The sequence below is a fragment of the Castor canadensis genome, chromosome 15 (genome assembly GCF_047511655.1).
Source record: "Castor canadensis chromosome 15, mCasCan1.hap1v2, whole genome shotgun sequence".
Taxonomy (NCBI): Eukaryota; Metazoa; Chordata; class Mammalia; order Rodentia; family Castoridae; genus Castor; species Castor canadensis.
In genome coordinates, this window is record NC_133400.1 from 14195299 (window position 1) to 14208058 (window position 12760).

At 47.7% G+C, this 12760-nt stretch overlaps 1 protein-coding gene across 2 annotated transcripts; it reads left to right on the plus strand.

Annotated features, from left to right (window-relative positions):
- Positions 1–373: 373 nt before the first annotated feature.
- On the plus strand, positions 374–11240 carry Atxn1l (ataxin 1 like). 2 transcript variants are annotated; one of them, XM_020176128.2, is made up of 3 exons: positions 374–512; positions 2296–2357; positions 3589–11240. In XM_020176128.2, the coding sequence occupies exon 3, from the start codon at positions 3709–3711 to the stop codon at positions 5767–5769; it is 2061 nt and encodes a 686-aa protein (XP_020031717.2). In that variant the 5' UTR covers positions 374–512; positions 2296–2357; positions 3589–3708; the 3' UTR covers positions 5770–11240. The 2 variants fall into 2 exon arrangements, with proteins under 2 accessions (XP_020031717.2, XP_020031718.2); XM_020176129.2 differs by having other exon boundaries at positions 3592–11240.
- The last annotated feature ends 1520 nt before the right edge of the window (positions 11241–12760 follow it).

Consider the following 12760-nt stretch of genomic DNA (forward strand, 5'->3'; position numbering starts at 1 on the left):
CCTCAAAACTTTCAGGTCTCCCACCACTTGTTTCACCTTCCCCCAGATCCTGGGTGGTTTCCACTCTCTTGTCTTTCTCAGGGCCGTTTCTCAAGTTTTACAGAGCTCCTATCTTGACCCTGGCAGGGTTTGGGAACCCCAGAATTTACTGGTGTGGAAAGATGGAAGGGTCATTGTAGGGTCAGAGCGAAGGGGCTGGGTCCAGCCCTATCTATTCACGTGATCAGTTCTCAGGCAAAGGAGTTCGTTTTCCCACCAGAGGGGGCGCTGGACACGATGGGCGGGTGGCCAGGCTCTCCCCTCCTGGGTACTCCTGGGCGTCGCCCCCCCACCCCGGGTGGTGACGTAGTATCTCCGCGCCGGGGGCGGGTCGCGCTTGACGCCATCTTCGGGCGCCCGGCTGGGGGGGCGCTGGGTGTGGGGCGGCTCCGCGGCCGGGGATGGCGGAGGCCGCGATCGCGGCGGCTCCGGGACAAGCGGGAGGAGCCCGGGGAGTGCTGTGAGATGGGCCGGTGAGTGTCGTCGGGAGTGGTGGCCACCGGGCAGGCCTGAGGCCAAACAGGTCTGGGTTCGGAGCTCCGAGGAAAGTGGCCCCCTAGGAGCCGGTTGCCCCACCGGGCTGGGCCCTAAATGCGCGGACAGAGGGAGCGAAAGAGACCGCGCCTAGACCCTGCGTACGCTTCTCTCCAGCTGGGCCTGGAAGGCGGCTTCAGGCTCCGCTGCCCCTGCGGGCCAGGATGTCCCAGTCCTTGGAGCGGGAAGGGGCCCCCAAACAAGGAAACGTCGCCTGCGGGGCCTCGCCTCTGCAAGCGAGGGTGCCTTGAAGGCCGACCCCTACTCTGAAGTCAGAACCCCCCATTTCAGGCCTTACCTTTGATAGACCTACGATTGCGGGGTCACGGAAAGCCCAAACCCCGAGACTCGTCTAAGCTTCTCGGGTTCTGTCGGGCGCACGTCTAGTCCTCTGCGAATTGGGGTCTCCCGCGGGGCTCAGCCTCTTGATTTCAACCCAATCGTGATGAGAAGCTTCGTTCTCGGTTCTGTCGGCAGCTCTCTGGTCCGGAACCCCAGTTGGGTTCATAAGCTGTATCTTCCCCTTGAGAAATTCTCTTCTAAGCTCCTCCATCGGCAAAGGTTTCAGATTCTGAAACGTTTTTTGCCTTGTGGGAACCTAGTGTACAGACTTGGCTCTCGTCCTTTTGCCTCTTACTAGCTTGTGTCTGCTAACCCTTCCGTGACCTCGAGGCAGGTTTTCTTCTGCGTTTTAGCTGCAGAAAGCAAGGATCATTCTAGGAGTGACCCCAGTTTCTGTTGGGAATGCTAACTGCTTTTCACTTTCTGAAACTACCGCCAGAGAAGGAATGCATGACTTGTGCCCGCTATGTGATTGGTTTGTGGAATTAGGAATTGGTTTTCCCATCTTTCCTCCTTTTGTGTGTGCTCGCATCACACCGATTTTACAAGGTAAAATATTGCCTTCAGTTTGGATTGAGGCTTGCATTGCTTCGTGGGACTGGGCAAGACAGTCAGTCGTTTCTCAGCGTACTTGTCAGTATTGTTTTCTCTGAATTCAGAGGTTAAGGCTCACTTCTTAAGTACTTGACATTTCTGGCAAGTGTAGATTCAGATATTGATAGTTTAATGGTAGTGGTGTTTCCTCATTATTAGTTATAGAGGACCAAAGTGATGTTTTCAGTTTCTGTTAAACCTGATTCAGCACTTGGTGTAAAGTTGTCACACAGAAAATTTTACACATACACATATGAGTCCATTTTTTTTTAACTCTGAAAACCCGTTGAGAAGGTTTCTGCATTGAGTGACTCCCCCCGACCTCTTTTTCTGCCCCAGAAACATAAATGGTCTTTTTCCTCTAGTGCCACCTCTCCTATTTAAATAACCTCCACATCTGTGTATTCATAGGCCCTGAATAAAGGTGAAATTCCCTGCTTCCCATTGTTCACATGGCAACAGTGTTAAGTCTCTCATTTTTATTTGTGTAAGTTTAACCTTTGCAGAATAAGGTACACAATGAAGAATATAATGTTAAAGGAAATTAAATTTAACACATGGAAATTTCTTTCCAGGGATGTCTTCCTACAAATTAGAGTTTAAGAGAAGGCTTTTTTTTCTTTTCAACTGCCTGGGCACTGTGAGTGAATGTGCTGTCGTCTCTGGAGAAGATGAGGCGTGGAATCCTTGTGGATTTTAAATTTTTTGCGGCTTTGGATTTCCTTTCATAATGACCCTGGGGAGGTCAGAGGTCAGGTTTACTCCATCCCTATTTCTGTCTTCTAGGCTCCCAGGTCAGCCGGGAGGACACTTACTACAGCTGCCCAGAAGCACCATCAGAAGCGCAGGTAATACAGGCACTATGGATTCCTTGTTGCAGAAGAACATCTGGGATGCAGCAGTGGGAAAACAGAACAGAATGTGATATCATAGAAAACTCTTCTCAGATCCAAAACATTGGAACCTAATTGGAAGAAATAGGTGGCAAAGTTCATATGCATTGATGTGTTCGTACCAAAAAGATGCTTTTGACAGAGCATAAAAGCATATGTGAAAGGTGACAGTGGGAGAAAGGAGATAGTGAACTTTCTTATGAGTCATAGAGACCTAAGATAGAAACAAACAAGTATATTTGGAGGAATGGAACCAGAATTTTATTAAGTAGTGTCTAGACCTATAATAGAAAGTGAGCTATTGGCAAAAGGAGAGAGAGAGAGAGAGAAAGAGAAAGAAGGCAAATTGAAGGTGGCCAATAAAAGTCTTGCTATGCTAGGGAACAGGAAGTTTATTTGAGGTCAGAAGAGTTTCATTGTCCAAGTTGGGATGTAGAGTTTCTCGGTGCAAAAAGGTACTACAGTTCATAACATGTTTAGGAAGCAAGGTTTTTTTGTTGTTGTTTTGATTTTTGTAGTATAGGGGTTTGAACTCAGGGCCTCACACTTGCTAGCCAGGCTCTCTACCATTTGAGTCACTCCAGCATCCCAGGAAGCAAGGTTAAACAGAAAAAAATTTTAAAAGGACACGCAAACTTCAGGTACAGGTGATATGAAACAAAGGAGGATAGGAGTGTAGCTAGTCTCAGGGTAGGAGGGATGGGAGTGATGTGAGTAGGTGAGATCATAACCTAAATTAGGCTGGGGAAAGGAAGCAAGAATGAGGTCATACTTTCAGGGAAAGAAGATGAAACATTAGTCTTTGGTAGTAAAAGGAGAAACTTAGGAAAAAGAGCCAGCAACAAAGACCGTGTGTTCAAATCCCCCCTTAAGGGATAAGAATGAGAAGAGTCAGGGTCCTCATGAGGGGAGAAAGTAGTTAGGAAGCTGTTGGTCTGGATGTTGTAGAGCCCTGAGGTTATTTATACATCTTGAAAGCTCATCCTTGTATCTTTGTGCTTCGTGGTTTCTCTGACTGTTTCTTGTCCTAGGCTGATGAATGAGGAGATGGCCTGCTTGTCTGCCCCTTTCTCATGCCTTCTTTTCCACTAGTCCTCTCTGTTACATCTTCTTCTCTGGGCACGGTCCTTGCTATTTCCTTTGACTTGGTTCCCTAGATTACTTTTCTTTTTGATTTGTTCCCTAGCAGATGTGGGCACCCCAGCCAGCAGCAAAGAAGGGTGCAGGGAAGCTACAGAGAAGCCCCTTCTGATGCCCCAAGGAGCAAGCCAACCCCTTCCAGGCTCCAGGAACACCACAAAGCAATATGAAACCTGTTCATGAGAGGAGTCAGGAATGCCTTCCACCAAAGAAACGAGACCTCCCTGTGACCAGCGAGGATATGGGGAGAACTACCAGCTGCTCCACAAACCACACACCCTCCGGTGATGCCTCTGAATGGTCCCGAGGGGTTGTGGTGGCCGGGCAGAGCCAGGCTGGAGCCAGAGTCAGCCTGGGGGGTGATGGAGCTGAGGCCATCACTGGTCTGACGGTAGATCAGTATGGCATGCTATATAAGGTGGCTGTGCCACCTGCCACCTTTTCACCAACTGGCCTCCCGTCTGTGGTGAACATGAGCCCCTTGCCTCCCACGTTTAATGTAGCGTCTTCACTGATTCAACATCCAGGAATCCACTATCCCCCAATCCACTATGCTCAGCTCCCGTCCACCTCACTGCAGTTTATTGGGTCCCCTTATAGCCTTCCCTATGCTGTGCCACCTAATTTCCTACCAAGTCCCCTCCTTTCTCCTTCTGCCAACCTTGCCACCTCTCACCTTCCACATTTTGTGCCATATGCCTCACTCCTGGCAGAAGAAGCCACTCCTCCCCCACAGGCTTCGTCCCCGGCACACTCATTTAACAAAGCCCCTTCTGCCACCTCCTCACCTGGCCAGTTGCCACATCACTCAAGTACTCAGCCACTGGACCTCGCTCCAGGCCGGATGCCCATTTATTATCAGATGTCTAGACTACCTGCTGGGTATACCTTGCATGAAACCCCTCCAGCAGGTGCCAGCCCTGTTCTTACCCCTCAGGAGGGTCAGTCTGCTCTAGAAGCAACTGCTGCCAATGGAGGACATAGACTGCGAGAGCGAAATTTAGTAAGACGGGAAAGTGAAGCCCTTGAATCCCCCAGCAGCAAGGGTGAAGGTCAAGGACTGGTTCCAGTGGCAGAATGTGTGGTGGATGGACAGTTGTTTTCAGGTTCTCAGACTCCACGAGTGGAGGTGGTGGCGCCAGTACACCGAGGGACCCCAGACACTGACCTCGAGGTCCAGCGGGTGGTTGGTGCTTTAGCTTCTCAGGACTATCGTGCAGTGGCAGCTCAGAGGAAGGATGAACCCAGCCCTCTCAACCTGTCCCATCATACCCCTGACCATCAGGGTGAGGGACGAGGGTCAGCCAGGAACCCTACAGAGCTGGCAGAGAAAAATCAAGCCTGTGGGTTCTACCCTCAGTCCCATCAGGAACCGGTGAAACACAGACCTTTACCCAAAGCAATGGTTGTAGCCAATGGCAACCTGGTGCCCACTGGAACTGACCCAGGCCTACTGCCTGTGGGCTCGGAGATCCTGGTAGCATCAAGTCTGGACATGCAAGCCAGAGTCACCTTCCTAGACAAGGAGCCAACGCCGCCCTCCTCTCACTTGCCCTCCCATTTCATGAAAGGCGCCATCATCCAGCTGGCTACAGGGGAGTTGAAGAGGGTGGAGGATCTTCAGACCCAGGATTTTGTGCGCAGTGCCGAAGTGAGTGGGGGGCTGAAGATTGACTCTAGCACAGTTGTCGACATTCAGGAGAGCCAGTGGCCTGGATTTGTCATGCTGCACTTCGTAGTTGGTGAGCAGCAGAGCAAAGTGAGCATTGAGGTGCCCCCCGAGCACCCCTTCTTTGTATACGGCCAGGGTTGGTCCTCCTGCAGCCCTGGGCGGACTGCACAACTCTTCTCTCTGCCCTGCCATCGGCTACAGGTGGGAGATGTCTGCATCTCTATCAGTTTACAGAGCTTGAACAGTAACTCAGTTTCTCAGGCCAGCTGCGTTCCCCCAGGCCAGCTGGGTACCCCCCAAGAAAGGCCTGAGAGGACAGTTTTGGGGCCCAGAGACCTATGTGACAGTGAGGGGAAGAGCCAGCCTGCAGGAGAGGGCTCCTGTGCAGTAGAGCCCTCTCAGCCTGAGCCTGGTGCTCAGGCCTGCTGGCCAGCCCCAAGCTTCCAAAGATACAGCATGCAAGGGGAGGAGGCACGGGCTGCAATGCTCCGTCCCTCTTTCATTCCACAGGAGGTCAAACTGTCCATCGAAGGGCGTTCCAATGCGGGAAAATGAACCTCTTTCTCAAACCAGGACTGGGACTTTAACCCCACAGGTGAGCCCCATCATGAGCAGGCAGAGGATTTGCACACGCAGAGCAGGGAATGGCTCTCTTGGCAGTGAGATTTGGGGAAAATGGGGAGACATGAAGACAGCCTCCCAAGGTAGGGTCTGTTGCTCATTACCCCATAACATCCTTTCAGGACAGCCCCAGAGGGTGCTGTGATGGGGAACAGCAGGCCTAGGGCAAAGAAGGACAGGGGTGCACCCAGGATAAGAAACATTCCAAAATCAGGGCCTCCCTGTTCTTTCCATCCCTAGCTTCTGCAAGGGGGAGTACATCTTTGGGAGGATGTGGCAGAGGGAGGGAGCAAAGAAAGAGCCAAAAATGATGATCCACAGCTTATAGTAGCAGTAAAACTGTCTGAAGTTTCTTTTTTTTTTTTTTTCTTTTTTGTGGTGGGAGGGCAGGAAGCCCCATGGTTAGAAATAAGAGGGTTCCCACCCAGAACCCATCTTGTGAGAGATGTGCACTTTAAAGGGTGATTTTGTTACAGATGTCTATGGCTGGGTTTGTGGGGGAGGAGCACTCATCTATAGAACTCTGCTTGATCCTCTGCTTCAGCCCTTTCCCATCTCCTCACCATTCCTCCTACAAGGCTTCAAGCATCTTGGGGGCCAGGAGAGAGAGAAGCCCCTCCAGGGTTCAGAGTGAAGGACTTCCTTGCTGGGGACCCAGTCAGGGAACTGTGGGGGAAAGACTGACCATCAGGTCACTGGGCTCTACACAAGATTTCTAGAAAGGTGGCTGACCTAACAAAGCTCCTACTCAGCATGCCAGGCCTGCTTAGAGATTTCATTGAGTCTCCAGTTGGTAATGGTGACTTTGGATAGAACCAGTGGACCCTTTTCCTCAGGCACCTACACCCCTCCATTGTCTGTCTATGTTGTGCCTAAGTGCCTGCACTGCCCCCACCCTTCTGCTACCCTGACCTCTGCATGGTGTCTTGATCTGGGCCTTGTGTGGCTGTGCTGCCTTTCCTTTTCTGCAAAATTGGCTTTGTCCACTCTGACCAAAACCTCTAGTTTTTGGTATGTAGGGGTCTCTGGTTTCCTTCTTAGTAATCTCCTCCTTTTAAAATCTTTGTTTTTAAAAACTCAAAATCATGTCGCCTCTTCCACTGCCAGATAGCTTGGTGGAGAAACAAAAAGGGAACCATGCCGTGGGCCAGGGCAAATGTGCCTGGCAGGACAATTCCCATTCTGGTATTCTTACATGACCCCCCCCCACACACCCATCTTTATTCCACTGCCTCTCCTAGTATTTGGGAGCCTCCATGATGTCCCCTCCCACTGCCAGCCAGCTCTAAGTTCTTTTGACATTTTAGTACCTGAAGTGTGTTTCATTTTGTGGTGGTGTATTCCTCTGCAGAGTATTTTTAATCTTAGTTGCATTTGCTTCCCTATGTCTTAAGCCCACATTTTTTCCCTCCCACAACTTTTGTCAACCTAGATCGTGGGATTCCAATGGGTATTGGGATTTAGGCTCCCCTACCCAGGTGGGTGAGTGGTCTTTTTTTGGGGGGTGGGGGTGGAGGTCTTTAGTTTCTTGAAGGCAACTCAGGGTATTGTCTACACAGCTCTCTGGTTAGTTTTCTCCCAGGGTATGATCCTGGCATTTCCTTTATAGATATACTTGGACTGGCCAAGGGCTGGCCTGTCATCAGTAGTCCCAATCTTCTGAGGTCTGAGCTCTGCTCTGTCAAAAGACTTTAGGCAACGGTCTTTTGACCTCTCATTCTTTCACTTCCTCCCCAGCTGCCAAATGGGGATAAATAATCTTACCTACCTCCTGGGGGGAGGGGAAGTTCTGAGAATGGAGTCATTCTTAGTGTTCAGGTGCTAAAGGTTGTTCTCCTGGGGGAACAGACTGACTTAGACTGGCTTGTTTGCTACAAGCCCTACACTCCACTATTTCAAACCTTGAGAGCAGTTACCTGGTCAGTGAGCTTTTGGGAGTCCATCCAAAGAAAGCTGCTGACCTGACCACAAGTACTTGTCTCTGGTTTGTGTCGGAACCACACACCAACTTTGTACTGCATTTGAGATCATGTTTTTTCCCTTTTCTGTCCCCCAATTCCCTGAATGCTGCTTTTTCTGGCTAGTTTCCTACAGCAGGGGTTTGTGGGGTTGAGTCTTAATGAATTCCCTCAGATAAGAGCCTTAGGAGAATGCCTCATCTTTGGCCCTTTCCTGAGCAACTTGTTCCTAGGGATTATTGTGTGCATGAGTTTCATATAAGCATCCTTCCTCATAGGAAGGCTCAACAACTGAATATAGTGACATGCATACAGTAGATGCTCAAGAAATGTCCAGCACAGATACCAACTGAGCTGCTTCTTTGTGGGAGCATACTTGTATCTGACCAGATACAGGCCAAGTAGTTTAAGTCAAATCACCCTCCACTCAGGCTTATTGTGACTTCCCAACCTGGATCCTTCCACTGAACTCTGGAAAGAGAAATTGTTGGGAGACCTTGGCAAGTTGAGCCCTGACCTGTCTGCTGTGATTCCTTTTGTGTCTTTTGCTGGTGAAGCTTTTTCAGCAGTTTCCCTAATATTGTGCCATGCTTATGTTAGTACTTGATTTCGCTGAGCTGCAGAGTATCTATCATAAAGTGTGGTCCCTAGGAAGAGAAGCTCAGTGCTCTAAATCTTGGTCAGAGCTGTGGCATTGCTCTTGCCCTTTCCCTGTGGTTCAGTCTTTTCTTCTAGGCATGAGAAATAAGAGTAATGCATGCTCTATTTCTCTTTATAGAAATTACCTAAGTTTCCAAGAGACAAGAGGATGGTTTTTGGAGACTAAGCATTTTAATAGGAAATGTCAGCTTTTGGGAAATGGGCAATTGACAAAGGCTGGCCAGTCCCATCCCTAGTTAATAGGTTATTCTCAGAGCTGAGGGATAAGAGGGAGGACTGCTAACTCTCTGGCCCTGTACAGAAATGCCTATACAATTTGGGAGAAAGGGAACCGGATAAAGCATGTGTAATCACCTAAGTCTTAGATCATCATTCCTATCAAAATTAGGGTTCATGGGGGAAGGGATCTGGGAACTCAGAGCTGAACACTTGTACTGGAGGGGAGGGGACCCCCAGAGATCTGGACTGAACCTTCTGCACTCTTGGTCATAACACCACAGGCTTTGCTCTGTGCTGCTTTTGTCACTGCTGCTGTCTGCTCACTGTCCTGCCTGCTGCCCACTGTAGTTCTCTGTCCTTCTGTGTCTTTAGCCATGTAGATTAAATCCAGACACCTTGTCCCTTCTTACCTGTGTTCTGCCAGTGTTATTGCATAGCACAGTCATGTCTAATAGGGCTGGTATGAAATGCTGCTGGTGGGCTGGTGAATCCAAAGGGATATGACTTCAGTGCTGTTAGGAGCCCTTTGGTTCCAAAGATCTGCCTGTCTTGAGGGAGAAAATAGTAGTCCTATTAGTGGATATTTTCTGTTGTATTAGCTTCTTTTCCTTGTGGTACCTTGAATCCTGTTTTGAAAACTGAGTGAGGAGGAACCGTGTTAGACTCTGTGCCAGCATCTCAGTGAGATTCATCTAGCTATAGTTATGTGGATTCTGGTGTTAAGAGAGGGTTTAAAGTTTGGCTGAACTAGTTCTCCAGTGGGCTTTAGTTTTATTTTTACATAGGTGGTTTAGGGGAAGCACAGGATTGTGGTGTGATTTGAACTTGCAACAAGTAGGCATATTGAAGAGTTGAGTGATCACATTGGAGGTGAAAGTGGACATGGGTTGACTGGGAAAGGGCCCTGGCCCATTTGAATAAAGGTAAACTAGTTACTGAATTGGCCATGGAAGATTAGGCCACAGTCTTAGAAGCAAAGTAAATAGGACAGAGGCCAAGTTTTAGAGCGATGTCTTGACCTCCTAGGGCTAAGTTTACTAAACCATACTGAAGCTACAATACTTTCCAGATGGGAAAAAGTGTACACTACAGTTGAAGAACTGAACCCTACTAGGTTGGATGTTGATCAGGAACCTAATAGCCCTTTGCCGGGAAGCCCTTGCTCTCCAGCTTCCCTGGGGTAGGAAAGGTCTCCCACATTATGCAATAATAAAATAAGCGTCTGGGTCTCTGCAGCTGTCAGTTGCTCTTTCAACTCTAGGATCCATCTTTGGACCAGAAGCCTGGTCTGGGCCTTGGATGAATTGGCCCTTGATGTTAGAGGTTGCTGCACTCTCCTTACCTGCAGACTATGCACAGTGCCTGGGCAGAAGGAGAGGTGGTGCAGTTTGCCCTGCTGAGCCCTCCCAGCAGGAACAGTAGTAATAAATGCACTTTTCACACTAAAGGTTTCTTTATTAGTTCTCCTGATAAGCCTAAATCCTCCCATAGTAGATTGCAAACTCCAAGTCTGTGTGATCCCAAAGCCATTCCACTGCAAATGCCCGGCAGTGAAGATGGCCCCAAACTGGGTTCCTGTCTGCAGTGTATGTGGCAGCAGCCCTTGTGCCTTTACCTATTGTCAAACTTGCAAGCATTTATTCTGTCTTTAAGACTGTCATGGGGACTTGGGTTCTTCAGAGAGAGGGAAAGAACTGATGACACAGTGGTTTTACACCCACTCCCTAGACAGGGAGTTTGCTTGTAATTGTGAGCTGTGAGGGTTAGGGAGCTGCTGGTATTGCTGAAGGCAGGGTAAATCCCTTATTTGCTTTATACTTGCATTCAACAGAATCTAGATTGTGTTGGGGAACAGACTGACTGTACTCATGGCTAACTTGAAGTATTAAAATAAGGCTGTCCCCTACAAACTTCCTAGTCATACAGGATCCCTGTAGTCAAAACAGTATATGTTCCAGCTGCAGAGAGCAGATTGCTCTCGGCTTACACAGCACCTTAGGGGAAGGAATATATGGATAGGGAATGGGGTGGAGAAAGGATGGGAATTTTGTCATCCAGGTGGCTTTAGGGTCCTAAGGAGTACAGAACAGCACTGGGGAGGTCTGGATCTGATTTGTGTAGGAGTTCCCTGTAGATAAATTACTGATCCCCCCCCCAACTACTATCCCCAGTATGTAATGGCTGAATTAATATGTAATCAACTGCATTGTATCTAAAGCCTTAGAACTAGTCAGGTGCTCCCCCCACCCAATACCATTTCTTACCCTCTAATCCTACCTGATCTTTAACAAAGCATTAATAATTCTAAGGATAATCTCTATTTTGTTGTGCTTTTTTGTAACTGTTTTAAATAAATCAATTTGTACTGTATATTTGTACTTTTGTGAGATCCTTTTTGCTGTTTTACCATTTTAAGTCTCTGTACTTGGCTACACACAGATTGTATTTTTATTGTTAATGCTCTTCTTATGGATACCTGCATTTAACTTGTGGACTATGTAAACACAATATATATCAATATCTATATATCTATATATCTATCTATATAAACTAGTAGCTTTTCCTTTTGGTGTTTGCGCCTTCTTCCTCCCCTAGCTTGATAGTGGCCATTGGAGGTGGGGGGTTGAAATGCATTGAGAGAGCACTTGGAACGGAATGCAAATGGTGCCTGTCCTCCTGTGGTGATCTCAGGGTAGATGGTGGGAACTACCTAATGCATGATCTACTGTCTGTTGGACCTGAAAGTCCAACAGAGTCAATCAAAGGACCTGTAGGTATACTCACTGCTGATCTTTTCCCTTGGTTCTTTACTCTTGAATACTGCCAAAAATTGCTGGACTCAGTCAGCTTTATAACAGTATTTCTATTTTGGGAAGCTTGTTATCAGTAGGTGGTCAAACACTCAGATACATGATAATGACTCACATTTGTTGAGCACTTACTGTATACCAGAAAACTATCCGTGTGTGTGTGTGTGTGTGTGTGTGTGTGTGTGTGTGTGAACACACAATCATTTGTTGCTAGTTTCATTGTATCCATTTTGTGGGTGGAGAAACCAAGACACAGAAGTTAAGTAACTTGTCCAGGCTACACAAAAGTAAATGGCAGGGCAGTATTCCCTCCTCACCCCCAATGCTGGGGATTTAACCCACAGCCTTCCATATGCTAGGCAAGCGCTCAACCACTGAGCTGTATTAGCCCAGCAGGGCAGTTTTGAACCCAGTCATCTAACTCGAGTTTTTATTAACTCTAGTGTTGTAAAAATTAAATAGATAATCCAAAGTGGTCAGAGTAATCCTTGGCACATAGGGAATGCCCAGCCAATTTGAAACATCAAGCCTGGCGCCAATGGCTCACGCCTGAAACCCTAGCTACTCAGGAGGCAGAGATCAGAAGGACTGAGATTTGAAGCCAGCCAAGGCAAATAGTACTCAAGACCCTATCTTGAAAAACCCATCACAAAAAAGGGTTGGTGGAGTGGCTCAAGGTGTAGGCCCTGAGTTCAAGCCCCAGTACCTAAAAAATAAATAAAAATAAAAAATTACAAGTAAAACTTTAGTATGGAGCTCTGAGAAAGGCATTTAGATGAATTAAGTACTTACTTTTTTTAAATGTAATTTTCAGAACAAATATTTCAGCCTGGCTGATAGGAATTAACCTAAGTTTTGCTGGGAGTCAGCTGACACTATAAAAACAGCCTTAGACATATGGAGGTGGGAGAGGAGTCCCAAGTTTCTGTTATGATATTGGAAGAGGTCCACATTCCTGGCATAGTTATTTTTCTGGCTACAATTTAACTAGGGCACTTCCTTCTGGACCTCAAGATCTATAATTATCCAAACTGTGTATAACCTTTGGTGCAGGCTGAGGAAAGTTCTGTACCATCACAGAAACTTTTAGAAATGACCTCAGTTACTTGTCTCCTCCATGGTTTGGCAGCCACACAAACTGCCAGAATAGTCATTTGCTTCAGTCTTTGCCACCATTGACTTGAACTCTTACCACCTTAATCTGGGCTTCCTCAATGTGTTTTATGATCCTACCTTGGATCTGGGGAATAAATAAAAGGATGGTTGTCTCTTCTCAAA

What these genes read in the sequence shown, in the direction of transcription:
- Atxn1l (XM_020176128.2), top strand. Translation starts at nt 3,709, where the DNA reads ATGAAACCTGTTCATGAGAGGAGTCAGGAATGCCTTCCACCAAAGAAA.